The sequence below is a fragment of the Python bivittatus genome, unplaced genomic scaffold (genome assembly GCF_059951505.1).
Source record: "Python bivittatus isolate LINGU-HERP-01145 unplaced genomic scaffold, Pbiv_v1 ctg000610_np1212, whole genome shotgun sequence".
Taxonomy (NCBI): Eukaryota; Metazoa; Chordata; class Lepidosauria; order Squamata; family Pythonidae; genus Python; species Python bivittatus.
Window position 1 is genome coordinate 52,916,167 of NW_028277088.1, and position 21,186 is coordinate 52,937,352.

At 36.3% G+C, this 21,186-nt stretch overlaps 2 protein-coding genes across 8 annotated transcripts in view; both read right to left on the bottom strand.

The window, feature by feature from the left end:
• The window catches only part of COA1 (cytochrome c oxidase assembly factor 1), a 60,411-nt gene that overhangs the window by 19,164 nt on the left and 20,061 nt on the right, over window positions 1-21,186 (bottom strand). The window lies entirely within an intron of this gene.
• Window positions 8,759-21,186, bottom strand: part of FIGNL1 (fidgetin like 1) — a 32,493-nt gene continuing 20,065 nt past the window's right edge. The window contains exon 3 of one of the 2 annotated variants that reach the window (XM_025163542.2): window positions 8,759-17,619. In XM_025163542.2, the coding sequence (XP_025019310.1) occupies window positions 15,568-17,616 (2,049 nt within the window). In that variant the 5' untranslated portion in view covers window positions 17,617-17,619 and the 3' untranslated portion in view covers window positions 8,759-15,567. The remainder of the gene's footprint in view (window positions 17,620-21,186) is intronic. The other variant, XM_007423428.4, reaches the window with a different exon arrangement.

Sequence of the window (21,186 nt, forward strand, 5' to 3'; positions counted from 1 at the left end):
CCACGTGGCACGGGCGGAAAAATGGCTGCGGACCACGTGGAATGGGCGGAAAATGGCCACAGACCATGTGGAACGGGCGGAAAAATGGCCGCGGACCACATGGAACGGGCGGGGAAATGGCCGCGGACCACGTGGAACGGGCGGAAAATGGCCGCGGACCACATGGCACAGGCAGAAAAATGGCCGCAGACCACATGGCATGGGTGGAAAATGGCTCATAAGTCGAGGCGAGTTTGTAAGTAGAGGTAAATTTTTGGGGCCGGAGCTGATCGTATCTTGAAAATTTTGTAAGTAGGGGCGTTCGTAAGTAGAGGTACCACTGTATGTACCTCCTGTTGCTGACTACTACAGTGCTTTCTCCCACCTCTCCTAATAAGTGGATATGGAACATGCAAGGACATTATTGATTTTAAGCACTGTTCATTAATACCACATTATGTCAATTATTAAACAAACTACTGTGTTCCTGTAGCAATCTCTGCAGTCTTGAGCACCATTATGAAGAGGAAATGAGTGAGTCAACCCAACAGAAAATGCCAATATGCCTGTACAAAAAGCTTATTGAACATCTAAAAATATAATAGTATATACATAAGTGGTGGAAGGAGGAACAGATTTGTAGTGAGGTTGGGAAGCTCTGCTCAAAATGAGCCGAAGTAAGCAAAGGATGTTTACAGCAACAAAAGGCTTCTTTAGAGGCTTCTTTAGCTATGTTCAAAATAAAAGAAAAATTAACAGGATATCAGCTATTCTCAGCAAGAGTTATGCACCATACAGGAACGTGTTGTACCTGTCTGACCAGTACCACAAGGCTCTGCCAGATTACCAGTTATGGGTCTAAAATAAAAAAAAAACTAAAACAAACAAAAAAGATTCACAATGATCTTTTTTTTTCCTTCTACCAATAATTTTGTTCTCTTGGGAACCATTATTTTTTTAATAGAATGTTGGCAACCCAACTCTTTCCAGGATGACAAGTGACAGGTGAAACAACATGCAGCAAATCCATATTTATTTGGTCGTTCCAACTGGCTCTGTGGAGGCTTGCTCCTAAATGGAACAGATCTGCAGCTTTAACAAAATGTATTAGATTTAAATATTTGCAATAACCCAGCTGCAAGTCCCAGTTATAACTGTCATTACACAGCAAATGTGGGCTCATTTTGAGTCATGCTTCCATAGAGTTATGGTAGGAGTATATAAGGGAGGTATATGGAATCTTACTACAATTTAGAAAATGTGTTAATAGACAACTAGCAATAATGTGGACATCTTGCCTCTTATTTGATTTGCCTAGTAATTCTAGTAACATTTGAGCAGCAAAAAGCCAGTATGCTTAAAGCATTTGCCGAGCAATGTAATTAATTTATTTATTTAAAGAACCTATATAGCTGCCTATCTCATATAATGATCTTAGGTGGCTCACAACAACCAGTAAAAACAGGAAAATAAAACCACCCTTCCCACCAAAGTGCCAGACCAATCCTCATGCAACCCTCATCCTAGCCTAGATCTTCACCCCCACTTTTACACTCCAGCTACTGTAAAGGTAGAAATAAGGTTTATAATTTTGTAGGTAGTAGGAAAAGAAGCTTGAGAACTCCATTGCCTTGAAATGGATTAAAATGTTGTGATGAAACATTATTAGTATTTCATTTAACACACATACTCAAATGACCTAGACTATACCTAACCTACTACTGCTAGATCCAAGTTTAATCAGATTTAGGTTGGGTTTACATGTGACACTGAGCCAGTGTATGTTGGTTTGCAGATGAAGCAACAATGGTTTTTATAACATGCTAACCCCCCTTTTTAGCAGTCTCAGAACCTTCTAAGATTGTGCCACTGAATTGCACTGAAGTTATTAGCAGTAGATTGTATATAGATTCGAGTCATAGTTTGGGCCAAGCCACACAATAGTTACATTTTTCTTTCTTACACTTAAGCACAGGGGAGCAATTCAGACTACAGTCCTACCACGAATGGGAGACAGTTAGCTACTAACCATTTTCCTCCCACTGTGTTTAGATCAGGCCTATTTCATCTGCCATTTACAATGCCAAAAGTTATCCATTCAAAATGCAAAGACTTCCTAGCTCCCTCCCTGATTTGCTAAGATTTCAATCCAGACTCACTGCACATATGCTGGAGGGCCACGGAAAACCGCTCACTAAAGTCATGTGTAGTCTGGTCCTAAATATGATGAAACTGAACCTAATCTTCCAACTGCAACATCATCCCAAAAAGCATTTTTGACCATTTTATGGTGCTTCTCTAAGACAGTTAAATATAGGCTTTCCTTAGATGAATGAATACTGTAGGAGTAGAGCTGTGTTACTCTATGGTGGCAAAAGAAAAAGTCTGGTAGCACCGTTTCTAACCTACACATTTTATTAAAAGGCATACACTTTCATGAGCTATAGCTCACTTCATCAGATGCATTTTTGGGCATAAGGAATTTAATCAGAAAATACTTACAGATCAAGGGAAGAAGAAGGCAATATTCAAGTTTTCAACTCCAGAGAAGAAGAACAGGTGAACTTTATAGAAATACACTAAGGTTACATTGCTTGCAAGTCTACCTTGCTGTATGCTAGGAAACAATCAGCTTCAAGCAACAAATGGGAGAAGAAGGAAACAAATGGAAGCAGGAACAGAATGGCATTTCTAAATGGTGGCCCTGGCCAAAAAAGACCATTTGCTATACAGGAGGAAAATATCTTGGATTTGTTCCAATGGCTTGTTTTGGTAAGCAAAAGCCAATTATTCATTCTTGGCATCTAAGCAACATCATCTGCCAACATCCCCCCCCCCCCCCGTGGTACATCTATCAGTACAGATGAACTTGTATTTTTCTACACCTGTATTGGTTTGCCATTTACCATTTTACCATTTTTATTTTTGCCATTTTACCATTTAGTAACTTAAAAGTATTTTAAAACATCAGTTGGAAATGAATGAGACTATATAGAGAAATTGGGTACAATGGAGAAAATCCATAATCGAGGATAATGTATGGGAGATGATGATGTAGTAGCAGCAAAGCATGTATTTTCCTTAAATAAAACTGGAACTCCAGCAACGCTGGGGAAGGGAATGGAGGAAGAAATGGTCTGCTTATCAAGCAGGGATGTTTGCCTCTCCTCCTGCTCAGTGTCAAAAACTCACTTCCGTAAGTCTTTACCCTTTAAATCAATTTTCCTGCCTGTCCCATCAGAAGAACTTCATAAATAAGCATTTGGAAAAAACAGCATAGAATGTTGATTTTACAATGCCTGGAGGAAAAAACTGATCTGAAATGCACTGAGCAGAATATGTAACATTTCATGTTTCTCGAGACTGCTTCACCATGTTGCTTTCAGTCTTTTTCTTTTATCTTTCATGCCTCAGCATTGATGCTTTCAGTCAAGAGAAAAGGTACCTGGTCCAGATGGTCTGCTGGCCTCTTATTATAAATGCTTTGAGAATGAACTTTTACAACCTTTGCAACAAACTATGAATATTATTTTACCAAATAGAAAGATTCCTGATAGCTGGAAAGAGGCCAATATAGCATTAATACCTAGAGACCCAGGACCTGACTTTAACAAGAAATTATCAAGCAGTATCTTTATTGAATAATGACTCTAAGTTGGTTACAATGATTTTGGCTGAAAGGTTGAAAATAATTTTACAGGACTTTATTCATGAAGATCAATGTGGGTTTTTACCTAAAAGACAATTATGAGATAACATTAGAAATGTGATGGATATTCTGGAGTATTAGGAGCAGCATAATGAAAAGCGAGCTGCATTGATCTTAGATGCAGAGAAGGCGTTTGATAATTTGAACTGGATTTTCTTGTTTAGAGTTCTGGAAGATATGAACTTTGGAGATAACTTTATTAAATGGGTAAGATCAAAGTATACCTCACAGAAAGCACAAATAATTCTTAATGGAGAATTAGCGAAATCTTGTGAGATTCAAAAAGGGACAAGACAAGGATGCCCGCTGTCTCCATTCTTCTTCATTTTAGTTCTTGAGGTACTGAATAGAGACATAACACAAGATGAGAGAATCGTGGGAGGAAAGATTAAAGAAGAAACTTATAAGTTAAGGGCATTTGCTGATGACCTGGTGGTAGTTTTGGAGGATCTGTTAGACGAAGTAGAAACGTTAATGGGAAAATTAAAGGACTTTGGTATGCTAGCAGGTTTTAAGATTAATAATCAGAAGACAAAGATGTTAACAAAAAATATGAAAATAGAAGATTGAATAGAACTGATGGAGAAAACTGGTTTCAAGATTGAGAAAAAAAATACTTGGGTATTACTATGACAAATATGAATTGTATATTATTTCAAAATAATTATGTTAAGACATGGATTGAAATTAAGAAGGACATGTTAAGATGGGAGAAATTAAAATTGTCATGGTTAGGGAGAATTTCTATGATAAAAATGAATGTTTTGCCTAGAAAGTTTTTGTTTCAAACAATAATGATTTTGACAACTGATATACCAAAGATATACCTAAATTTGTATGGCAAGGGAAAAACCACAAGTTAAATACAAAGTGTTACAAGATGCAAAGGAAAGAGGAGGATTGGGTTTACCAGATTTGAAATTGTATTTTGTTGTTTGGTTTGGATGAAAGAATGGGTGTTGCTGAGAAACAAAAAAAAAATCTTTTAGAATTAGAAGAGTACGACTTGAGGTTTAGATGGCATGGATATTTGTGGTATGATAAAGTTAAAGTTAATGTGGATTTTAAAAACCACTTTATTAAACATGCCATAATGAGAATATGGAATAGATATAAACCCAGGCTGTGCCCAAAAACATTTTTATCTCAACACAAGAAGCATTTTACAGAAGAGAAGCAACAGGCAAAGACAAATGGTTAACATATTAGGAATTATTGGAGAATCACCATGGGGAATATAAAATTAAATCAAGAGAGCAACTAATGGCAGAAGGATATAGTTGTCAATAGTTTTCCCATTTACAGTTATTAGAAAGATTTAAAACAGATAAAAAGATTTATGGTATAGAGCAAAAAAAAAAAAAAAAAAAGACAGAATTTGAAGTGCAATTGTGTACCGATGATAAACATGTAATTGCTAAAATGTATACACTTTTGTTGAAATTGGAAATGGAAAAAGAAGAGGTTAAAGAATGTATGATAAAATAGACTAAGAATTTTGATTATAACATAAAGATGGATCAGTGGGAAAATATGTGGTCAAAAGGGTTGAAATTTATATTATGTTGTGATCTTAAAGAGAATTTTTATAAAATGATGTATCATTGGTACAGGATGCCATAGAAATTATCTAGAATGTACAAAGGCATTCCAAATGTATGTTGGAAATGTGAACAACATGAAGGGACATTCTATCACGCTTGGTGGACATGTAAAAAAGCTTAAAAAATTGGATTCAAATACACATATTGATACAGAGGATTTTAAAGATTAATATTCAGTTGAAGTCAGAACTTTTCCTTTTAGGACTGATGGATACACAGTTAGAAAAGAGTCATGGAAGATTGTTTCAATATATGATTACTGTGGTGAAATTATTATATGCACAAACATGGAAAGATTCGGCACTACCCACCATGGAGGAATGGTTAGTGAAATTGATAGAACTTGCTGAGATGGCCATACTGACTTCTTTGATTAGAAAAAGGTCATTATTGACATTTGAAACTCCTTACAGACTTTTTGCATAAAAAAGACAATGATTTTGTGATTTATGGTTTTGATGATTAGAAAGAATAGGTTATAGAAAGAAGGAAATTATGATGTAATCTTAGAGAGAGAGGTTTGATTAGAATTCTATGTATAACTGCTGAGAGGAAGATTGGAAACCATTTCTTTATATTTATTTCATGTTTTCTGTTCTTTTCTTTTTTCCATCTCCTTTTTTGTCTTTTTTCTTTTCTTCTTTTTCTCTTTTACATTTACTATATATTTTCTTTGAATGTACTTCTTACTATATATGTAAAACCTTTTAATAAAGCTTTCAGTCATTTCTTTCTTTTCTTTTTTGATCCCTAAGAAAATGTCAGTTTATCTTGTCTGCAGAAAGAGCCTTCTTGCATTTGGCCCTTACCTTCGTCTCTCTTCTTTAGAAAAGCTTCTGTTAATGTTTGCACTGATTTAAATGAATGCCTTTGATATTTTATTTTTTAATATTCTAAATATATTGATTGTTAACCACACAAGGAAGGAATGGAAAATGGAAGGAGGAGAAAATAATTATCCTACAATCCTACTCACAGAATGTTTATGGATGATTATTTACTAATTTAACACCAGGTGGTGGCTTGTGCCATCCAGTTGAACAGTGAACTTTTTTCCTATCTTTATTTCCCGTTATCTGATTGGGTACGTAAGCATGACAAATATCTTTTCAACAAGAAGCAGGCAGATGTGCTGAATGATATGCATTAATTCATTCCTCTGATAAATATCCCTAAATGTATAAATAGTAGTGCATTTCCTACATTGGAAATAGGAAACAGGTATTTGCTGCAGCATCAGTTAAACTGTAACATTACTCTGGGTAACAAAAAACAGATTTCAGGATAACTTCAGTTTTCAGTCAAAAGCATAATTGTGCAAAAGCAACATGAAAGCATACAGATTTCTTATAACACCCCCTGACTCCCAATAAAAAAGATATGACTGAATCAGTTTAAGTATTTGGCTTAAACTATAAAAATGATTTACTGCACGTAGATTTTAGGATATGGATTTTAGGTACAAGGTTTGTAGCTGAGCTACAGTTCGCTAGAAGCCTACAAGAACTATATTGATAGATCAGATTAGCATATACCAAGTCCAATATCATGCCATAATCACTATGCATCCAGATTACGCAATGCACTCTACATGGGGTTGCCTTGAAGACTTGAAAGCTACAACTAACACAATGGAACAAGCAAACTATTACAGAGTAGCAGGTTTTGCAGTTGCTGTACTCATTACTACTAGACCTAAGTTCCACGGGGTGGGGGGTGGGGATCAAGTATTTCTTTTGTATATGGTTTTATTGGAATTCATTGAGGATTCTGACGTCTCTTTTACATTGTTTTCACTGTTGTACGCTGCCAAGAGTTGTAGGATCAAGACATGCAGGTCTTCTCTGAAATGAATGAACAAACATTTCTTTTCAAGAGACAGAACCTTTAGCAAGCTGGACCTGAAGATAAAGGCCATTCTTTGAAACGGCCATAGCAAAAAGTATGTGTTGATAAATATGTAGGCTCCACTCTGCTATCATAGCTAATTGTCTTAAACATCTAAAAATTACTTGTGTACGTGTTTGGTTTTATTCTATTTTTACTGTATTTTATATTGTTTTATTGTATTTTAATATTTATTGCTGTTTTATTGTGAACCGCCCAGAGTCACTTTTTGTGAAATGGGCGGTATCTAAATTTGAAATATATATACATAAACAAATAAATAAATAAATAGTATTTTGCAGTTGCCACCAGCAGCTTTCATTTTAGGTTTTCCAAGAGAATTATCTCTTATTTCCCCACTGTTTTAAATCAAATCATATATTTAGCTTTTAAAATATATAAGCAATACATTCTGTGATGAGACAAGAAAAATCTAACAATAAGCTAGCTTTTGCTCTTCTACAGAATTTTTTTTTTTTTAAAGATGGCATTTTCTTACATGATAGTGCTTCCTATACTTGCTGCATTTGCTAAGATATCAAGTCCCATATACTTCTGTGGTCTGATGGGCACAAGGGGAATCACTACAGATGAATTAGATGCTGCTTCCAGAATGAAAGCTTACTCTTCATAAGTCTCTATATCAGTTTTTCTCAACCTTGGCAACTTTAAGATGTGTGGATGTCAACTCCCAGAATTGCTCAGCCAGCATGCTGGCTGAGGAATTCTGGGAGTTGACGTCCACCATCTTAAAGTTGCCAAGGTTGAGAAAAACTGCTCTATATAGGTGCTTGCAAAGGAAGTAAGAACTTAATTACATTTCAGTTTCCCTCTGAGACAGCACAAGAGCCATTCAAGAAAAACAGGGGAACATTCCTACCTCCACTCATGTATTTTGTACCACAAGCCAAACGATTCGGAATGTTCTGAATACAGCATTTTAAATGAAGTAAAACCAAATTGTTCTTGATCCTACAATAATGGATAGAACTTTCTTGCCATATTATTACTGCCTATTAATATATAATCATGTCATTTTATACTTTAAAGAACATTATCCTGTCTTAAATGTAAATTTCTTCTTCTGACTTCCAAGTTTCTCTATGATCTCGCCATTCAATGGACTGGATTCCTACATAGCACACAAGTTATTACCTTATTCAGACATAAGAAAATAGGAAAATTGGGAATATTAAATGTCATTTTATGTGTTATACAGAGGTTCCAGCTTTTCAAGACTGAATGCTAATTCTGGATTAATTTTACATGCAGGAAATCATTCAACAGTTTCTAATTAGAACTTTCTTTACAAATCATGCTCTTTTAAGGAGATGTTTTACAGACACAAAGTGATCCAGCCTGAAAACTGCTTAGGAATTGTTGCTATCAGCAACAAGTATTTTCTGTCAGCATTCCTGGAAGCAGCATGTTTTAGCTTGGTTATTTCAGTTCTCAAAGGAACAGTAGAGGAAAAAGAAGGCACATCTAACATTTTTAAGCTCTGAGGACCACATGATATAAAAGCAAGTACAAGCCAATGGGATCTACAAATCACATTGAGGATGGTACAAAGTATCTTAACAAAATTTATTAAAAATATTCACTTGTATTAAATTTTGGTAGCATTCTTTATGATTCCACTTGTGTTGATTACACTTATATAAATATGCTTTCAAAAGCACTAACTGGAATAATCAAATTTTTAAACTAAGGTTCAACAAACATGACTGCATTACCAACCACATGGATGAATCCAACCTTCCTTTGGATTAGGCCATGTCTCTGAACAAAAACATGCCCTGATTTAGCCAGTCCATAATCTGCATAAGGCTGACTTCCCCTATGACACATCTTTGTGCTAAACAGCTCCTGAGAAATTCACCTAAAAAACACTTATCAAGTAATCCAAAGTAATGATCAGTTAGTCTGAATTTCCTTCCTTGGAGTAATCTTCACCTCCATAGAAATCCTACTGGCAGAATTTCTGGTTTTGTTTTCAAGTGATTGGAGAAGTCTGATAAGGCTGTAAATTTTATTACAACAGTTTTTATTTATTTATAAATATTTGCAAAACAGTCCAATAAAAAAAATCCTGGGGTGCTACACATCAAGAAAACACATAATAACAGAACAAAGCAACATACTATAACAACATTACATTATTTTGTCTTCCTTAAATAATTATGATACAACTCCATCACTCTGAGCCTACACCATTCTAATTCAGCTGTTAAAACCGCTGAAACAAACTGGAAATATCAATCACTCCATATCACTGATTTGTGTGGGAAGACCAGCAGTCACTTTAAAAGCAGAAGGGAGATTATAAAACGTGTGGCTGCAATGCATCATGTTAACCACTCACACCTGGTTGCTTTGAAACAGATTATTCCTACAAGCTGAAGTAGAGCCAGAGGACTATCCGGAGATGTTAAATTTCATTCAAGTTGCTTGGTGGCCAGGCAGAATTATAAGTAGGACCAAGTCAGTCAGAAACGAATACAAGATGGAATTATTGGTGGACTGAAGTACTCTCTGTTAACACAGAGTAGAGGGGAGGTATTGAAGTCTAACTGTCCATCAAAGAACCTGATGTTGGACTGGCACTGGGGAAATCCAGATTCTAGTCTGTCTGTACTCATGGAATCCATGGGGCCACCGGCTGTCTTTCAGACCAACTAATCTCATAGGTTGTTGTGGGAGAAGGAACATCATGAACACCACCTTGAACTCCAGAAGTAAAGGTGGGGTATAAATATAACAAATGTACAAGCAAGCAAATAAACCAATATACATACTTTCCAGTAATACATTCAGTGCAAAAAACAGCATCATTTTCCAGAAATGATACACAGTACAGCACACATGTCCAGAGCAAAAGGGGGCAACTCAATTCCAGTTTCAATGCCTTGAAACAGACAAGTGTAGGTGCACAATTCAGAGGCAAAACACACATTTTTGGTAAGGTGTAAGCCAGGTACCTTCATTCAAAATTTGTGTGCTGGTATAATAGGAAAAATTGACCAAGACCAGGGACACTTTCTATTGTTAAAATCTGCATTGCACAGACATTAGTTGGCTTATTTTAGGCCATATTTGATTTGGCAGTAGTGTAAGTCATAATTTATCCACCTATTAATTTAATCAGTACACAACTGATCTAGCATTTTCACTCTTTTGGCCTATTCTGCACATAAGGATGTCAGTTTGTATCTTCCCAAACCTAGTGCCTTCTACAATTCCCACAATCCAGCATCAGATTAGGAAAGACTGGAGTAGACAATTATGAGATAAATAGACCAAAGCCTAATTTTGAATAAGGCAGTGGTGTACAAGGTTTGCAGTATGAGTAATACTCTCCTTTCCTGAGGTTTTGTCATTGGAAATCTATTTATTTATTTAGCATATGTATATAGCCACCTATTTTACATAAAGTGACTCTAATTCATTTATGGGGAGTCAAGCTTACAGTCAGTATTTCAACTTCACTCCCTTTCTTCAGGATCTCCTTAGACACAAAGCAAATTAACAAGTAATACATTCCTTCAGTGCATTCATTAATCTCATTCCTGAACCTACTCTGAGATCCCTAAATAAGCCAGATATTTCAGGCAGAACCACTTTGTGTCATCAATCAAATATCTAATAATCATACAGCTTTTCAAGATTTCTTCAAGCTACCCTTGCAAAAAAATCTTACTAGCTTTCCATTTCCTATCAATCTGTCTCTGGACTTTAGTTGTATGACAACTGCAATCATCTGACTTTGAAAAAGTATCAAAATGGGGCTTTAAAACTGTAAAATTAATTTAAATAAGAATGTTAATGGAGTTAAAACATATAGATTAATGAGGAAATGGGAAACAATGAAGGTCAATGGGGGACTATTACAGTAGAAATATGCAGGGCTTTCTGACCTTCCCCATAAGTAATGAATTTGTACAAAATATGCTAAAATATGCACGTGTTTAATCTAAACCACTCATGAAAATCATAGTACTTCACTCTCCGTCGACTACCTTAGCACAATACTAAATCAAAAACGGAATAGGCATCAATGACAACCTAAACACTTATGGTTGTTTATTATTTTTCAATTTATGACCCCTTTTCTGCACAAATGAGCACTCAGTGGCTAACAGTGTCATAATATAAAAGATTAAAAAGTAAATACAACTCAGAAAAGCCTGTAGAGAAACTTGCAGTTTTGTATATGCTCAGAAAGGGGGCAAAATGAAACATAAACAAGCCTCTGACAGAAGGGTCTTCTTCAAAAGGACTTCTTCAACTCTTAATAGTTGGAAAGATGATCCATCAGATTATTTATTTATCTATTAGGTTTATAGCCCATGAGCTCAAGGTGGTGTACATAGAGCTCCCTCCTCCAATTTCTGACCATCACAACAATCCCGAGTCAGGTTGGGCTGAGAAGGAGTGACTCGTCCAAAATCACCCAATGAGCTTCTGTGGCTGAGGGTGGAGTAGAATCTGTCTCCCTGCTCCCAGTTCAACACCTTAACCACTACACCACACTGACTCAAAGTTATCTCATTTAGGTTTTAAACTTCAAGTGACCATACTTTGCACCAATTGCAACTTCCAGTTACTTTTCAAAGGCAACCCAATGTAGAACAAGTTTTTGTTTTTTTGGTGCCTTTGAATCAGTGTTGACTCCTGGTGACTGCATGGACATGTCCCTCCAGTTTTGGCATGTACATGAAGCAGCTACATGAACCTGATACTCATTGAACAGATTCATTCATGTCATATCATAAATATGCTACCAATTTGATCAGGCAGATTAGCTTTCATACTGAGACATCCTGGTATTGAACTGGCAACAACAATAATAGCAGATATGTTTAAATAGTTACTTGATCACCCAGTCAATGTGTATGGGGTTTGAGTGACTTCTATCTAACTAGAGAAAATAAGCTGTATCATAACTTCTGGGACAGAAAACATAAACTTCTGCAGTTATAGGTAAGAGAGCCAGTTTGGCGTAGTGGTTAAGGCATCACGCTAGAAACTGGGAGACTGTGAGATCTAGTCCCACCTTGCCAATGAAGCCAGCTGGGTGACCTTGGGCCAGTCACTCTCACTCAGCCCTAGGAAGCAATTCCAAAATCATGCCAAGAAAACTGCAGGGACTTGCCCAGGCAGTCGCCAGGAGTCAAGACTGACTCAAAGGCACCAGAAAAAGAAAAGAAAGTTATATCTAAGCCTTCTCAAGCAAACAGCAATGGGAAACAACCAGAGACACAATACCAGATACTGAATGGCTGTATTAGTACATTCAATGCCTGGCTATATGCTGGACATGATATAAGCAATTATATTTGAGAAAGAGGAACTTATTACTGAAGGAGGAAAAGGGAACACCATGCTGACAATTCATCTGAAACCCATGAGTAGGAAATAGTTCACAAGATAGTATAATGAATTCAATAAATAATTCAAGCAGAGACATGTTAGATGCCCAATGGGTGAGTCACTGTGCCTTGCCTATGGAAGATCACTGGTGTACCATGTTCCATTTTTCAAGGGTTTCTCTTAAGCAAAAGAGAAAAAAGAGAAAAAAGAGAAAAAAGATCCAAGCCAAGATGAACATTACAAAAAAGATTTCAAGAAGCCTCAAGAACTTGCTAACTTTGCAGAGTTATGCAAAGCTTTAAAGGAGTGTGTCAGTTCAACAAATATTCAGTCAAAATCACCATATTGAGATTTGTGAACTGAAGCAAGGATGATTTGAAGCAGCAAATCAAAGCATTTTGCAAATTTGATGGCCTTTCTATTGCCTTTAAGGTTGTTACAGGCAATATACAGTGTTACAAATTTATTTATTTAAAACATTTACATGGCCATCCATCTTAAACCAAACTCCAGGCAGCTCACAACCCAAAACGAAAAACAATATATATAAACCATGAAAAAACAAAACAGTAAAACAAAACAAAAACAAAAAACCCCAGCACCACAGCTAAACTTCCCAATACAGTCCACTACACATTTGTCCCATACCAATCTCACTCAATCCCAGTGCTTGGGGGAGTTCAAATTCAAAACCATGTATAGAATACTAAGGGGGAGACTTGAGCAGTGTGATGGACTCTCTGGCATTACCTAAGTAGTTTAATACCTCATTAAATTAATGATTGAAGCTCTTGGATGGTGAGGTGTGGTCTTTTTTCCCCCCAGTGTATATTTTTTTTCTCCCCCCCCCGTTTTTTTAAACTTTTAACTGCTCCTATCACCAGTGGTGCACGTTTTGGGGAGTCCTTATTGATTATCTTTTCTTTAAAAGTCTTTTGCTGCTAAAATCGTAAGAACTTGCAACTGTTCAGAATATCCAGATAATTCATCCATTTCTTATTACTGAGATGCATGTGCAGTTAGTTCATGTCTTGGTTGTGTCTTGCACTTTTTCTTGTACTGCTTCTTCCTTGATTTAAAATGTTACTTCTTAACAAGAGCAAAACATTACTCCAACAGCCAATTAAGAGTTTAAGTTTAAAAGCCATCAAGTGAACTCTGAAAAGTGTAGCACTTCTAAACTACCCCCCCAAAAGCTTAATTTTAACTTAATTCAAACATAATGCAATAAATGTATTATTTCTAAAAGATGGTACAATGATTTTTTAAAAGATTTCCCATACATGCATTGTACAAGTGTTCAGATTGCAGTTTTTTACTGTACTGTATTCCTAAGCATTTATTAAGGAATACAGTAGTGTTAATGGAACAATATATACTTTTGAAATAGACACATTAACAAGACACGAGAGCTAGAAAATATACTACCCAAGGACAAAACCTTAGAAACAGAAAAAGATAATTTCAATAAGAGTAAAGAGTAAATGCTAAAACACATGGACTTTTTAATCATAGTTTGCTACAAATGAGTAACACTAATGCAACTGTTCTATCCTGGAAGTGTTCTTCTCCCCTTGCCCTACCCCAGCAAGGTAGAATTAAAAACAAAATATAAATTTGCTATTTGAAGATAAGGATAATTTTGATATGAAAGACTTTCTTCTTGTGTTACGTAAAATCAGGTCTGGCTGCCATCCCCAAAGATGAATTCTTGGGTAGTCACTCACCTGTGTTCAAGACATCTAGATATTTAAGCCAAACAATGGTTCCTAAAAGAACCTTAATTCTGGCAATACGAAATACCCTTCCAACAACTGTTTTTGAGAGGAAATTACAGAGCATCCCATTTGAACAAAGACTTTGCCCCTGGGGTGAAGGAGTTCCTGAAACATTAATCCATGTTTTGCTATACTGTCGTTATTACAATGCCTGACTGCAGCTAGTAACTCCTCCCAGATTTCGAGGCCACCTGGATCCATTTTATTTACAATTGTTACTATTGATCCATGTGTCTTTATTTCTCTGAACACGACTAAGTTTCATTTTACTATTTGTAAAATATGCCATACTTTGACCAATCAATTTTAAAATTACTAAGTTTTACCATGCTGTTTACATGATGTCTCAGAATTCGTTTTCTTTTTACTTTTGGTCAATTATTATAATAAAGCTTACTACTTACTACACACACACACGCTCTAAATTTTATACTTAAAATAAAGCATTTTATATGAATCAGAAAATTATAAAACTGACAATCCTAATAATGTGATTAGAAAGATCTTAAGAGACAAGTACTTATTCACCTCAAATAATCATGTCAATGTAATACATTTAACTGTAAATTTAACCACTACATTTAATATTAAGATGCATACAGTCTATTGTTTTGAACATTTTTTGCCTTCATCATGCAGGAAAAGTTGCTTATTTACTACCAATAGAGTTTCAAGCTTATATTGATGTGAGCCAAGATATGCCAGCAAGGAAAAACAACTGATATATTTTTGGCACTATATGCTAAAAGAGAAAAATATTAATTTGCCAAATTGTGTCAGTGTTTATCAGAAGACTAATACAATTTTCCCCTAAAAAGTTCAGTGATAAGGCAATTCATTCTATCACTATCATCGGGGATAACTGCTTCTGGAAGTAAGTTACATCAGTTTAAGCATTTCCACCTCTGACTGCAATAATCCAGCATTGAAAACTTTGCACAAGCTTTTGTGCCTGAATGTAAACTAAATTCTACAAAGAATTCCTGGATTCCTTTGATGCAACGGAGTTGATGGGGGGAGAGTCACAACTCAATGTTAATAAGGTGCATTAAAAAAAGCCAACCCATAAAAGAGCAATCATAGGGGATTTTTATAGAATTCTACTAGCAAAAATAAGTAACTAAGACTCTCATGCAAAACAATCTTCATAGGAAAAAAAGCAAGTCAACAGTTTCCTCCAATTTATTAGAACATCATTAACATTTCGGAAATGAATATAAACATGAATGAATTATTCTCATCTTCCACTCCCAAACATTTGATTCCAGGTTTCATATAATTCTAGATCTTTAGAAGACACACTGGGACGAACAGTTTTGAAAGCACTGTCAAAATCCTGAAAAGCAATAGATCGTACTTGTTCAGGTGTGATAGTTGTAATGTCAACAGACTGAAGGCTGCGGATAGGACCTAGAGAAGCCTCTCGACAAAGTTGAGTCATGTCAGCCCCAGAAAAACCATCTGATTTTTTAACAATGAGATCAATTTCTTCTTCAGTTAGGGAGCAATGTTCCTTTGACATTAGACGAGACACAATCTGCTTTCTAGCAGAAGCCTCGGGAAGTGGAATGTAGAGCCTCTTCACCAGTCTCCTTCGGGCAGCCTCATCAATCTCTTGCGGTCGGTTGGTTGCACCTACAACTAGTATGCGATCTTCAGAAGAAGTAGTTGCTCCATCTAACTGGACCAAGAATTCAGTTTTTATTCTTCTGGAAGATTCATGTTCTCCATCTCCACGCTGGGATAAGAGAGAATCAATTTCATCAATGAAAATTACTGCTGGCTGCTGGAACCGTGCTACTGTAAACAATGCACGGACCATCTTTTCTCCTTCACCAACCCACTTGGAAGTCAGTGAGGATGCACTGATGCTGAAAAATGTGGCCCCAGATTGGCATGCAATACATTTGCCAATAAGAGTCTTCCCTGTTCCAGGAGGACCAAACAGAAGAATTCCTTTTGGAGGCCCTCGTAACCCAGTGAAAATGTCAGGTCTCAGCATAGGCCATACTACTATTTCCTTGATAGTTGTTTTTGCAAACTCAACTCCAGCTATGTCATCCCAGTTTACTGGAGGCCCATGGTCCATGATTTCATGCATTATAAGTTCTATCATTTTAGGTTCTATATTCTTTAACCTTTCGTCTGTTGGATTAGTCAGCTCTGTAGATCCAGTCCCATACGATTTACATGGCATACCTGTGTTCCCATTTCCATCTTGTTTGGGCAGTGGAGGAACAAACTTTCCAAATGGACCACGAGATCTTCCAGCTCCCAAAGATTTCTTTGTACCTCCATAAGATGGTAATGGGGTATGCTGGGGTTGGTTTTGGAATTTCTTTTGCTGATCCACCCATAGCTGTTCTTTTGCAGTTTTGAAACTAGATGCTCTTTTCTCATTATTTTTCCTTTCACTCCATGGAATGTTTGATCCTTCTATAGAAACCAACTTATGAATAGAACCAGAAGATATATTACTGTTATCTTCACTGGACACAGCAAATGTTTTCCTTTTTCCCAGATTGCCCGTTCTTGCAGGGAAAGCAGACTGAGCGGAAAATGATAAATCTTGCCCTGAACAAGAAGTACTTGTGGATGTCAGAGAACTATTAAATGTTGATTCATTATTTCCATTCAGGGCTCTACCGGGCACATCATTCATAGTCACAGACAAAACAGAACATGCTACTCCTGCCTTAGGTGAGGAGAGTATATCATTTTGATGACACTTTGAAGTTGAGGGCTTCTCACAGATATCTGTTGCTTGAGTTACACAATTTGATAAACCAGCTCCAAGCATAGATTCTCCGTTACCACTTGACAGGGTAAGTTTGGGAAAACTCGAAGAAACCGACTCAGTGACCTGTTTATCAATGGATACATCTACTTGTGCCTTCAGAGGCCCCTCATACATTTTCCCAGCCTGCATCATTGCTTGAATACATTTCAGTTCCAACACATTATCTGTTGTCAAAGCAGACTGCCATTTGTCACTCTCATTCTGCTGATATTTTGCCATAGTCAAAATATCTTTAGCGTAGTTATTCAAGCCTCTTTCTACATTGTCAGAATCAATAATTGCAGAATATTTTTCTACATATTTTTTGAAGAGGGTGGCAGCACAATCCTGGGAGATATCTGAGTTTGCCCATGCGTATTGAATATGTAAAATTTGTGCACGATATGCATCTGCTTTTTGTCCTGGTGTAGAGGTATCAGAGGTAACAACAAAGTAATTCTTTTGCCATTCGCTCATATGTATGTCAGTGGTGCTATTGGTCTGCATGATCTACAAAGAAATGGACAAATAACAGGATAATCAGAATTGGAGATCTTTACTTCTAATATGAGTCTAGGGGCACTTTCAGATTACAATACATTGGTTACTTTTTAGCTTTTATATGATCACTATAATGTGTTTGACAAATCTTCCATATAGACAAGCAAATACCTTATGTTTCTGCATTTATTTATAGAACATAAGCACACATTCACATAAAACAGATACATGGAATTTATTTCAATATAACTCAACTTATTTTAGCTCCATTGGAAGCAAAGGTTAACCAGTGAAGGTTATCTACATCCTTGCATTTTCAGAGCACAGCAGTTTACCTGCCTCTGACATATGTCTACACATCAGTGTACAGCATTTACATCCAGATGAAATAAGTATCTTTAAACATTTATTAATAAGTAAGCCTCATTGAACACAGAAGAACAGATAGACATAAAATTGTTATATGAATGTGTACAATTGACTTACTCCCAAGTAACTGATTATGTGCCATCAATTTGTTGTTGAATCTACAGATAGATACTCCCAAGTAAAAGAGCATAAATTAAAATCCACTAGCCAACAAAACATTGGCTTTCTCCAGGGAATAGTAAGCTTGAAACAAGGCCAATCTAAGGTACCTAGTTTGGAGCGTGAGCATGCGTGCAGCAGAAAAGACTGAAACAGACTGGGGGAAAAAAAAAACTTTCAGTGCAAACAAGTACATTTCTTTTAAAGAATTTTTTTTTTCCCACAAAGGACATAATTAAACTGTAATTCATTGCCTATAGTTGTGGTAATGGCACCCAATCTTTTTCAAAATAGACTCCACAAGTTAATGGAGGATTAGGCTATCAATCACAACTAATATTGATAGTTGTTTACTTTCTGAATTAGAGGCAGCATGCCTTATATGCTGGGTTGTTCATTTATATATTAATTTATCAAATTTATATAGCAGTCCATCTACCCAAAAAACTCTGAACAGTGAACAGAAATGTTAAAAAAAAAACAACCCTATACAGATCCATTAAAAAGAAACAGGGTCAAGGCTTCTAAAAATCACAGTATCAGCTCATAAACAAACCACATCCACACCAGAACTCAATCAACATCCCAGCCCCAATGCCTGGGGAAAGAGCCAGGTCTTCACAGCCTTTCAGAAGGCCAACAGAGTCAGGGCTGCACATCTCAGCAGGAGGCTGTTCCAGAAGACAGGTGCCATGACAGAGAAGGCTCACTTCTATGGGACCCACTAAGTGACACTGCTTCACTGACGGGAGTTCAGTCTTCTAGTTCTAGTGGGATGGGCAAAAACCATTAGGAACAGGTGATGGTCCTGCAAGTAACCTGGCCCCATGCTATGTAGGGCTTTAAAGGTGATAACCAGCACCTTTAATTACACCCAGAAGCCCACTGTGAGCATGTCAGGTCACACAGCAGAAGTGTTACGTAGCTGTATCATGGTTTGTCCAATACTGCACATGTTGCTGCATTTTGGACTAGCTGAAGCTTCTGAATGCTTTTCAAAGGCAGCCCTGTTGTATACCGTGTTGCAATAGGCCAATCGTTGGTTAGTTGCTGGGAAACAACAGTGGAAGGGGGTTATTGGCTTATGAGCTTCCCTAATGTATTCTTCATTTTTTCCCTTTCTACAATCCCTTAAATAAAACAATCAACTAACTATTAATTAGTTTGTGTCTCCTGCAGTAACTATTGATTAAAAGTTATTAACTGTATCAAATATATTCATTTTATCAGGATATACTAATCATAACATATTCAGTTCACTCTCAACTTCACCTAACCTTTGATTGTTGTACAGTAGCAACAGAAAATATGCAATTAGTTTTTTTTCCTCACATATTCAGTGCAACTTATTAGAATGTAAAGATCTAACATGCATTAATTGCTGCAAATATATTCTTGGATCACTGTGCAGATGTACTTAACTGTGTAGTACTCCTCCTATCTTTACACATTACACATTATAATGTAATTGTGTAATCGCTTATCAAGATGGAAGAGGTGAATTAAGAGCAACACATTAGCAAATAATGCCCTGTTGTGCTTTCAAGGTCAGATAGACATTTCTCCAAATATACTATCCTGAAATTGAATACAAAATCAACATTTGGAATTAGCTGATGAAAGCAAGCTATTATAGACTACAGCAACTTCATTTTTAACTCTGTCCTCTATTAAAAGTTTGCTTAAACATTTATCAACAAATGTGTTCTATTTTCTAAATTCAGTCTACACTATAGCACTTCCAAGGAAAAAGAATTCAAAAACTCCTAAAACTTCCAACTGTAATTTGACAGGTTTATGGTAAAGCAGGAAAGCTTCTATTTCAATTAACTTAACAAAATAAGGAAGAACAATAGTAAAATCTGACTTTCTATGTTTTATAGCCAAGTGAGCCACAATTATACATCATATGACAATCGGAGCTCAGGAATTGCAGTTAAGAGCTACTGGAACTCCCAAATAATAGTGCCATCTGCTGGAGGAATTTAATTTCTTTCTTTCTTTTGTTTTCTTCTAATTGGTTTCCCAAAGTTCTTCACCATATGCTTTAACTTAGGACTAAAGTTACTATATAGTTGAATATCCAGACAAATATTTCTTGGGTTAGTATCATGTGCATACCCCACCACCACCACCACAAATCTCCTTCAAACCATGGTGATTTCATGGACACATTTTTAAAAAATAAATTTTTAACAACAATCTCAAAGTGGGTTCAACTCTGATTGAACCCAAGTGACTTTATCCAACAGATACCAAGAATATTCCTCACAGCTGCCCTGAAAAGGTTCCCCAAGTCAGAAGGGACCTGGTTGCTCTAAACAGGGCTGCTGGCTGGCTATCTAGGGACATAATAAGAGCAAAGAAGTAAGCTCACTTTGCTGCTCATCACCACAAGGTAAGTAAGTAAATGCACTGTTGTAACCACAGGTCATAACATACAACGTGCCATAAAATACAATAAAATAACAGTAAAATATGGTAAAATAAAATAATAAAAGGAGTATTAGATGTAAAAAGATTACAGCAAAATAAAGCCAAGGCTACGGCTAAGAACTTAAGTATTTCTTTCTAAGTTTAAAAGACAGCAGGGCAAAACTATCAACTTGGTTGCTGACAGTTGGAAACACATCTGTAAGAAGATAGTTCAATTTTTTTGAGATCGGAGCCCTTGAGTTCACCTACCATCAGTAATTTGGGGCAATCTCATTGTAATGGGGCAATGGAGGACGTAGTGGATAACATCCTCCACTTGACCAACACCACAAGGACAAAGATATTGTTTGCCAGGTAGTTATAAAATCTCTCTTTGAGATATGCAGAAAGCATGGTTTGCAGGCAAAGGGATGTTAAAGCTGACTAACTAATATATGGTTTAATAAGAATACTGTTATATGGCAACGGGATATTTCCTTTTCCCTTTACTATTCTGTGGTAGAGAGGGCAACTATCTAACCCCAAAGAACTTTCTGCCTGACCTTCAGCAGAATTCCTAACACCCCTCTATTCTGCAGTTAGCTTCCTCTATGCAATCTAGAGAAAAGCAAA